We start from the raw sequence: 10,442 nt of genomic DNA, 5'->3' as shown, positions 1-10,442 counted from the left end.
CTTTTAACATTTAAAAGCTAAGTTCGACTATCCGGAATTAACATTGTAGATAGCAATAACGTCTTTATGACAAGTCGTAATTACATTTCGGATAGTTGCAATTGTCATTCAAGATATCTGTATCGTGATTGTGACTAGTCAAAACGACAGATAGAGATATCTGTAATTCAGTTTTGACTAGGCAAAACTGAATTACAGATATCTACAATTACGTCATTGAAAACGTTAATCAACGCGTCACACATCTTAAATGACAATTGCAGATATCTGTAATTCAGTTTTGACTAGGCAAAATGAAAGTTATAGATATCTCAAACGTCATTATGACTAGTGCAAATTACTGGGCATGACGTTGCTCTATTTTAGATACGTGATTTCCCCTCCCCGCCATAATAAAAGAAGTGGTAGATTAAGTAGAAGTTAATTTCCTTATTTCAGAGAACGGAAGAAGAAAGAGTCATGGCGTTGGCTTTAATAAAAAAAAAGAAAAAAAAAGAAAATGGCATGCAATTGAACGAGCCCTCACAGAGGGGATTTGTGGGGAGAGAGAACGTCGTTCCATTGAAAACTGTGAAACAAATCTCGGAAGAATTGAACATATGCGGAAAGTAACGCTGAATCCTCATTTCTTGGTGCCAGCTCCTGTCTTGCACGGGCTGCAGCATTAAAAAGACGATTAAAAACGCCTTCGCCCTCTGGCTGCTCCGACATGTTAATGTGCTAATGTGCTAATTACACAACTAACAGGTTTTAGCTATGTGATTTGATGATTTGAACAATGCGCTCTGCTCCCGCCTGTGGGATGCGGGCCCAATTTGCATAAAGATATCTGCAACGTCATTTTGCCTCGTCAAAACTCTAATTCAAGATATCTGTAATTACATTTTGACTAGGCAGAATGAAAGTTAAAGATATCTCAAATTTCAGATATCTCTAATTAAAATTTATTTCAAGATATCTATATCTTGAAAATAGATATCTACTATTAAATTACGAATATCCCTAACTCCAGTTACAGATATCTACAACGTCATTTTGACTAGTCATAATTCCAGTTACAGATATCTACAACGTCATTTCGCCTAGTCAAAACCTAATTTAAGATATCTGAAAAGGACCATATAGATATCTTGAATTGAGTTGAATTAAAGATATCTTGAACTGGAGTTATGACTAGTCAGTATCACATTGTAGATATCTCAAACTGGAATTACAGATATCTACAACTCAGTTGTGAATATCCGTAATTCACATAGTGGATATCTGCAACTGAATTGTAGATATCTGGAATGATAAACCACATACAAATGAATGGCAAACGTGATGTAATTTGTCCTAGGAAGAATGTCTTTGTGGATATCTGAAATTACAATTGTGGATAGGAAGAATGTATTTGCGGATATCCGAAATGTTCTTTTTGACTAGGCAAAACTGAATTAAAGATATCTGCAACACATATCCAGTCTAGCTTTTAAATGTTAAAATGGCTTGCCATATGTTGACAGCATAGGAGGAAAACGTCTTGGGTTACGTATGTAACCCTTGTTCCCCGAGAAAGGGGAACGAGACACTGCGTCGGTTACGACACTATGGGAACGCCTTTAGGCATGACAGGGCTGAATGCAAATGAAAACTACTCCAATCCTATTGGTCCTAGTGAGAACGGTAGCATGTGACGGCATAACCTTTAGGGGCATATAAGCACACCGGCACATAGCTCATTAGCTCTTACTATGAAGCAAGGCACTCCAGGCGGGGCGAGGGGCGGCGAACCGACGCAGTGTCTCGTTCCCCTATCTCGGGGAACAAGGGTTACATACGTAACCCGAGACGTTCCCCTTCGAGGGGAACTCGAACTGCGTCGGTTACGACACTATGGGAACGAGATACCCACTAACCCGCGCCGAACCCCGCCTGCCCAGCGTGCAAGCAACCCTTGGGCACGACTAGGAGGAGAGCACCCGGGTGCCAGGAGCGGAGGGAAGGTCCAGACTATAAAACCTGAAGAAGGTTTGAGGAGTGGCCCAGCCAGCTGCATCACAAACCCCCTGAAGAGACGCCCCAGAGAGGAGAGCCGTAGAGACCGCCATGCCCCTCGTGGAGTGAGCCCGTACAGCCATAGGTGAAGGCAAACCGCGCACCTGATAGGCCAGGGAGATAGTCTGAACAATCCAGTTGCTGATAGTATGTTTGGAAGCGGGGAACCCAGCCTTGGGGGACCCGAAACACACCAGCAACTGGTCCGTCTTCCTCCACCGGGAGGACCTCAGAGCGAAGACGCTCAGCGCTCTGACAGGGCAGAGCAAATGGAGCCTCCCGTCCTCCGCCGTCACATGAGGTGGAGGATGAAACGCCTGCAGTACAATGGGCCCTGCAACAGAGGACTGCACTTTGGGAACGTAGCCCGGAATGGGGTGCAGGATGGCCCTCACATTACCCGGGGCAAACTCCAGGCACCGGGGAGCAACCGAAAGAGCCTGGAGGTCCCCCACCCTCCTCAGAGAAGTGATAGCAAGGAGGAAGGCCATCTTCAGGGTCAGGTACTTGGCCTCAGCCGACTCCACGGGCTCGAAGGGGGCCTCAGCCAAAGCTTCGAGAACCACCGCCAGATCCCAGGTGGGAATCCTAGGGCGAGTCGCAGGTCTCATCCTCAGGGTCCCACGGAGAAACCGCACGACCAAGGGAAGTCTCCCCAGAGACCCATCCCCCAAAGGGGCGTGGAAAGCCGAAATGGCTGCCACGTAAACCTTGAGGGTGGATGGGGAAAGGCCCGCAGAGAAGCGGTCCTGCAGAAACTCCAGCACCTGAACCACCGGGCAGGTAACTGGGTCCAGCATGCGTCCACTGCACCAGGCAGAGAAGACGTTCCACTTCAGGCCATACATCCTCCGTGTAGACGGGGCCCTGGAGCTGAGGAGTGTCTCGACCGCTCCTTCCGTCAGGCCCGCCTCCAGGTACTGGGCCCCCTCAAGGGCCAGACCCACAGCCGCCACAGGGCGGGGCAAGGGTGAAGAACCCGGCCCCCGTCCTGGGATAGCAGGTCCCTCCTCAGAGGGACGCGCCATGGCAGACCGTCCAGGAGCGCCATCAGGTCCGAGAACCACACCCGGGTCGGCCAGAATGGAGCCACCAGAAGCAGGCAGATGCCCTCCCGACGGACCCTCTCCAGGATCCCCGGGAGCAGGGCGACTGGGGGAAAAGCGTACAGACGCAGCCTCGGCCACTCCCGCACCATGGCGTCCAGCCCTAGCGGGGCCGGCGGCGTCAGGGAGAACCACAGAGGACAGTGCGTAGACTCCTGAGACGCAAACAAGTCCACGTCTATAGGTCCGAACCTTGCGCACAAGGACTCCACCACCTCGGGGTGGAGCCGCCATTCCCCGGGCCTCAGCCCCTGTCTCGACAGCAGGTCCGCACCCTGATTCTGAAGCCCAGGGATAAACATCGCCCTGAGAGAGAGCAGTCTCCGCTGGGACCACAGGAGGATCTGATGCGCCAGTCTGCAGAGAGGGCGCGAGCGCAGACCCCCCTGGTGATTCAGATAGGCCACCACAGCTGTATTGTCGGACCTGACCAGCACGTGATGACCCAGGAGTGCAGGCAGGAAGCTCCGCAGAGCTCGGAACACGGCCAGCATCTCGAGGCAATTGATGTGCCATGACGAGTGACGCTCCTGCCAAACACCCCTCGCCGAGCGGTCGTCCATGACCGCGCCCCACCCGGTGAGGGAAGCGTCTGTCGAAACGATTACACGGCGACAGGGAGCCCCCAGGAACCAAGGCTTCTTCCACACCGACAGGGCACGAAGACATTTGTGCGCAACCCGTATCAGGCGGAATGGGTTCCCCCTCGGGGAGAACCCCTTGGACTTCAGCCACCACTGCAGGGCCCTCATGTGCAGAAGACCAGAAGGTATCACGCTGGAAGCAGCCGCCATGAGGCCCAACACCCTCTGGAAGTGTTTCACTGTGATGGCGTGGCCCAGCCTCACACCCTTCACCGCGGCCAGAAGGGACTCGACACGAGCCGGAGACAGACGTGCCAGCATTGTCAACGAGTCCCACACCACCCCTAAGAAGACAGTCCTTTGGGCGGGTGCTAGCACACTCTTCCCCTCGTTGAGCCTCAGCCCTAAACGAAGAAGATGAGCAAGGACGACATCTCGATGCCGAACCGCCAACTCCCGAGACTGAGCCAGGATAAGCCAGTCGTCGATGTAATTGAGGACCCGGATGCCCTGGAGCCGCAGAGGGGCCAGCGCCGCATCCATACACTTGGTGAAAGTGCGAGGGGAGAGTGCCAGGCCGAAGGGAAGAACCCGATACTGGTACGCCACGCCCCCGAAGGCGAACCTCAGGAACTTCCTGTGGGAAGGACGAATGGAGATGTGGAAGTAAGCGTCCCTCAGATCCACGGTGACAAACCAGTCCTCGGACCGGATGGGACACACGATGGCGGGGATGGTGAGCATCTTGAACCTGTATCTCCTCAGAGACCGGTTTAGAACCCGCAGATCCAGAATAGGGCGCAGACCCCCGTCCTTCTTGGGAACCAGGAAATACCGGCTGTAGAAACCGGACCGCTGTAGAAACCGGACCCGCTGTCCTGCGGGGGAACGAGCTCCACGGCCCCCTTCTCCAGCAGCGAGCGCACTTCCAGTCCCAGCACCAGGCCCTGGTCCGGGCGCACCACAGTCCGGACCACCCCAGAGAAGCCGGGGGGGCGGACCCGGAACTGCAGCCTGTACCCTTCGACGACGGTGCGCAGAACCCATGGGGACACGTTCACCAAACCGCGCCAAGCGTCCGCAAAATCCGCCAGCGGAACCAACCCCTCGGGGCTGGTGGCCAGTGCGACGTGCTGATCGCGGAAGAGCCCCTGAAGCGGGCTGCCAGGAAGAACCCGCCGACGACCCGTAGTCCAGGAGCCGAACCTCCGGCCCACTGCCACCCCTCGGGGAAGGCAGAGCGGAGAAGGCCCGGCGGCGGCTAGTGCGTCCCGAACGCCACGGCTGCGGGACAACAACGCAAGCGGCCGCCCTGGAGGGGACCTCAGTCGGCCTCCGGGGGCCAACACACAGTCAGGACCGCCTCGCCTTCCCCCTCCGAGACCGGATGACGGCCCTCAGGTCCGACCTGCCGGGGGGGGGGTGCGCGGGAGCGTTGCCCAGCGTCCCAAGCCACTCGAGGGGGACCGCGAGAAGCCACACTCTGTCTCTGGCGGTGGGAGCTGGTAGAGGGCTGAGAAGGGCCAGCCGACCCAGCAGAGCGGGATCCAGTCCGGCGAGGGAAAAACTGCTGGAATGCCTCCCCCTGGGACCTCACATGGCGAAACCTGTCGACGACAGAGTCCACCGCCTCCCCAAACAGGCCCGTAGTAGAAACCGGCGCATCCAGAAGGAATTCTCTGTCCTTCTGCCTGATGTCCGAAAGGTTCAGCCAAAGGTGTCTCTCCGTGGCCACCAACGCAGACATGGAGCGACCCACAGCCCGGGCCGTAGCCTTGGTGGCACGAAGCGAAAGATCCATGGCCCGGCGTAGCTCCGCCAACTCCTCCTCAGAGGGGCCTCCTCTCTCGTCCATCTCCAGCAGCAGGTCCGCCTGGTAGGCCTGCAAAACCGCCATGGTGTGCAAGCACGCACCAGCCTGGCCTGCCGCCATATACGCCTTCCCCACCAGCGAGGAAGTCACCCGACACGGACCCGTCGGCAGCGCCGGCTTGCCAAAAGACGACGTCAGCTGTGGAGAGAGGTAACTAGCAAGAGAGTCTTCAACCCGCGGCATCGTCCCGTAGCCGCAGTCCTTAATACCTGCCACATTGCCAAACTCCAGCAGCTGGGGAGTAGAAAGCCGGGCAGAATAAGGTTTATCCCATGATCTACACAATTCACTGTGTAAATCCGGAAAAAACGGCATGGATCGGCGCGGGGGCACGGAGTGGCTCCGCAGGAAGCGATCATCCAGCCTGCCACCAGCGTTAAGCTCCCTCACAGCCTGTGGCCAATCCAGTCCGAGTTTTGCCACGGCCCGAGTCACCACATCCAACAGCTCATCATAGTCCGGCGCGGCGCTCTTCTGATGACGTCGGTCCGACACCCGGAAGTCCTCAACCTCTTCCATGGCGCCAAGCACAGCCGGCTCCTCAGAGCCAGAGCGTGACCGCCTCTCCAGCCTGCGTCCCCGAACAGAAGAAGCCGAGCAACGACCAGGGGAGTCGGAATCGGCAGACGAAGGACGAGAAAGGGCCTCAGCCGTCTCGGAACCCTCCAACAGATCCTGCTGCGAACCCCATGACCGGACCCGACGTGCCGCCTCAGCGAGCGCGGGGCCCGAGCCACGGGGAGAGCGTATCTGTCCGTCACTGGAAAAGAGGGCCACGCGGGACCTCAGTACCCGCATGGGCAGGGCCTCGCAATGGTCACAAACAGCCCCCTCAAGAGCTGCCGTGGCGTGCGACAGGCCCAAACAAGCAACACACAGTTCGTGAGAATCGCCTACCGTGATGAAACGCGGGCAGGGAGACACACATCTCCGGAACCGGTACAAGCGCTCGGACATTATTCCAGGTGAGTAGGATACAGGAGCTTATTCAAAACCAACATCAACCAACGTGCCTGCTGAATAGAAAAAAGCTAATGAGCTATGTGCCGGTGTGCTTATATGCCCCTAAAGGTTATGCCGTCACATGCTACCGTTCTCACTAGGACCAATAGGATTGGAGTAGTTTTCATTTGCATTCAGCCCTGTCATGCCTAAAGGCGTTCCCATAGTGTCGTAACCGACGCAGTTCGAGTTCCCCTCGAAGGGGAACAGATACTGCACTCTGACGCCTGTAGGGGCTATTTGCGGCGCTGTAGTCTTCGTTGTTGCTGTCCTCTGTTGGCGAAATCGCGGCACTCTGCACTCCGTGTCAGGAATGGCTCTCCGTCCTTATCCCGTGGATCAGCACGGTATCTTCTCTCGCTTCTTGCCCGGTCACACGCTGCCTCAGCGATCATCGATGCTTTTCTCTCTCTCTCTCTCTCTCCCCCTCTCTCGCTTCACGGACTCACGTTGCTCTTTAGTAAGACTCTCCCTTTTTTTTTTTTTTTTTTTTTTTTTTAAGCCATCTTTATTGCAAAAAATACAAAACAGAACACTAACAACACACAAAAGTAAAAAATACAAACACAACAAACATAATAATACAGTACAATTTGCCAGGGGAAGCTTAAAGGTCATTAGAGAGATAAGGAGGACCAAATACTGACAGTTTTAACTGCCTTCTTGTTATGGGAGCCCGAAATCAGATTTATGTAATGCACAACCTCATGGGAAAAAAGAATAAAATTAGGTTTATTAAAACTGAATTTACATTTGTGGATATGAAATTTGGCCAAAAGGATTAGTAAATTTATAATAAAAAAACATCTTTTTTTTACTATGAGTTCTATAAAAACAAAATACAACATTTTCCCATAATAGGGCAAAGTCTTTATAGATACGGTCAATGATAAATCTGCTGAAGTGTTGCCAAAATCTTCTGGAGTATGAACAATACCAAAAAAGGTGTACAACAGTTTCTGGATGATCTTCACAGAAAGAACAGTTTGCATTGATGTTTCTTTTAAATTTCAGCATGTAATGACTGGCAGGGTAATATCTGTGAATTATTCTAAACGACACTTCTTTCACCTTGTTCACTATCAGGTATTTGTGAGGAATCATCCAAGCCTTTTTCCAGTCAATATCATTAACAAATCGGTTCCAATAAAATGTAACATTTGGAGTTGAAACAATTTCTCTCTGAAATAAAGCACGGACGTTCTTATTATTTCGAGGAAGTTGAGAAAAGCAGATTTTTCCAACTGGTGACTCAGCCACATTGGGGAGGGAGACAGCAGTAGGAGGAAGTCTACCAGCATTTCTAAACAGCATTATCGTGCCTGATGGAATGGCGTCAAATACAATCGCGAATTCTCTTGGCGTAACAGGAATGTTATATGTTGATAAAAACTCACTGTAAGTGAAAAGTTGCCCCTCTCCATTAAACAGCTGATCCACCAGCAGAATCTGATTAAGTACCCAACTCTCAAAGAAGAGTGATTTGTTTTTATATAATATATCTCTGTTATTCCAGATTAGGTATCTGTGAGGTGAGAAGTTATGCTTATAAATTAGACACCATGCTAAAAGGACCTGCTTGTGGAAGGTGGACAGTTTTACAGGGAGTTTGTCTACATTATAGTTACAGTTCAAAATAAAACTTAGCCCACCGAAGCGAGAGAATATATAGTGGGGAATAAAATTCCAGATCGAGACAGGGTTTTTAAGAAAATGCTTAGCCCAGTTAATCTTAAAAGTGTTATTTAGAGTACTGAAGTCCAAAAAGTTGAGCCCACCAGATTCATAATTATTCATGACAACACTTCTTTTGATATAATGGGTACGATTTTTCCAGATGAAGTCAAAAAGCATTCTATCAATATCTTTACAAATGTTACTGTCCAGGTGTAAAGAGAGAGCTGCATATGTGAGCCGGGATATCCCTTCAGCCTTGGCGAGTAACACTCGGCCTTTTAGAGATAAGTCCCTTTGCAACCACTGGTTTAATTTGTTCTGAGTTTTTTTAATGATTGGAGAGAAATTTACTGAACATCTCACTTTCTGATCTTTAGAGATGATAATGCCCAAGTATGTAACTTCTTCCCTGATTGGAATGTTGCAGATAGTTTGTAGATTACAATCTCTTATAGGTAGCAGTTCACATTTATTAATATTTAGGCATAGACCGGAGGCCTCTGAGAACTGGTTAATTACTTGAATAGCGACAGGTACCTGGCTCGCATTTTTCAAAAAGATGGTGGTATTGTCAGCAAGCTGACTGATGATAATATCCCTACCCGCGACAGACATTCCTTGTACAACGCTGTTACCGACATGAGTTGAGAGAATTTGTGTACAAAGTAAGAACAGATAAGGGGAAATCGGACATCCCTGACGAATGCCACGTTTCAGATTAAATCTTGGGGAAGTTCCATTTTTCAGTTTGATAGAGCAGTTGCCATTAATATATAACGTTGTAATTGCTTTGCAGAAAAAATTCCCAAAACCAAATTTTTCTAAAGACCGAAAAATAAATTGGTGTTCTACTGTATCAAAGGCCTTATAGAAATCTAAGAAGAGGATGAAGCCATCTTCAGATATCAAGTCAGAGTAGTCAAGAATATCTAAAACTAGTCTAATATTGTTGGAGATGTGCCTGTCCCCCATGAAGCCTGATTGTGTCTCATCTATAATTGTGTCAAGAGTTTCTTTAATTCTCCTGGCAAACATCGAAGCTATAATTTTGTAATCATTGTTTAGCAGACAGATGGGTCTCCAGCTATCAATAAGAAGCACGTCTTTCCTAGGTTTGGGAAGCAATGTGATCAGCCCTTGAGTGAGGCTAGGAGGAAGGGTATTATTTAGGGATGAGCGAGTACGGCATTATCTGTATCTGTTTACCACATTAATTATCTGTATCCGGATCCGTACTCGGACGGGGCGGGGCCTAAACCGGAAGTGGTCAGATGTAACCCGGAAGTGGGTCGGGTTGTCTTGAAAGGGGGGGGGGCTTTAACCGGTATGTTATTTTAAGCATGCAATTGATATGGGTTGATCAGAAATTGTTATATTTATTGCTGATTCGAAAACTATTTCCATGACAGCATCAGCATTGAGTGTCATTGGTGTTGTCATGGTAACAAACTATATAGGCCTACAGTATATAACAAGTTTTGCAACAATAAATACAGCAATGTGCTTGCAATTATTAAGTAAAATGTAATGAACAAGAGTTTTCATACTTTGTTTTTTAACTTTTAATTTTTCTATGATCAGTGTGATCATTTATTTATTTTTGGTTCTTTTTTATTTTCACACTCACAGACACACACACTCAATTGTGAGTGTGTGTGTCTGTGAGTGAGTAAAAGATACAGAGAGAGAGAGAGAGAGAGACAAAGAGAGAGGGGGGGGGTGGAATGTGTTTGTGTGTGTGTATCTTAATTTGTAATATTATTTATTTATACCGCAACTGCCTTTTATTTTTTTTTTATAAAACACAGCAAGAAAGTTTCAGACACTCAAAAAAACTGGTTAGAGCCAGCAGGCAGTTTAAAAAAAAAAAAAAAAAAACTCAGAGATGCAACGCGAGTCCCATTCTACCAACACCATGTCTAAACAAACCCCACGTTACCAGAAGTCTCCTGGGGACTAGGTACTAGTTCAAACCGAAGTATAAAACAAACCTGAAGCTGAAGAAACCCTAAATGTTAACAGGAAAGCCCACGGACCTGAAGGGTAGAGCTGTTCACTTCTCCACGCCCTGAGTGCGTGTGAGAACAGCCGGTGGGACACAACAACAGAAGGAATCTGTGTGTGTAGGGAGGGGCGCTGGGACTAGCCTATCACAGAATAGTG

At 49.8% G+C, this 10,442-nt stretch overlaps 1 protein-coding gene across 1 annotated transcript; it reads right to left on the bottom strand.

Annotated features, from left to right (window-relative positions):
• Window positions 1-2,938: 2,938 nt before the first annotated feature.
• Window positions 2,939-6,557, bottom strand: LOC116675969 (uncharacterized). Its single transcript, XM_032507416.1, has 3 exons — window positions 5,167-6,557; window positions 4,618-5,011; window positions 2,939-4,582 (listed from the first exon to the last, which is right to left on the bottom strand). Exons 1-3 carry the CDS (start codon window positions 6,555-6,557, stop codon window positions 2,939-2,941), a joined length of 3,429 nt encoding a protein of 1,142 aa, XP_032363307.1.
• Between the last annotated feature and the right edge of the window lie 3,885 nt (window positions 6,558-10,442).

The sequence above is a fragment of the Etheostoma spectabile genome, unplaced genomic scaffold (assembly GCF_008692095.1).
Source record: "Etheostoma spectabile isolate EspeVRDwgs_2016 unplaced genomic scaffold, UIUC_Espe_1.0 scaffold00002529, whole genome shotgun sequence".
Lineage (NCBI taxonomy): Eukaryota > Metazoa > Chordata > Actinopteri > Perciformes > Percidae > Etheostoma > Etheostoma spectabile.
Note: the sequence above shows the minus strand (reverse complement) of the source record. Positions and strands in the feature narration are given on the sequence as shown.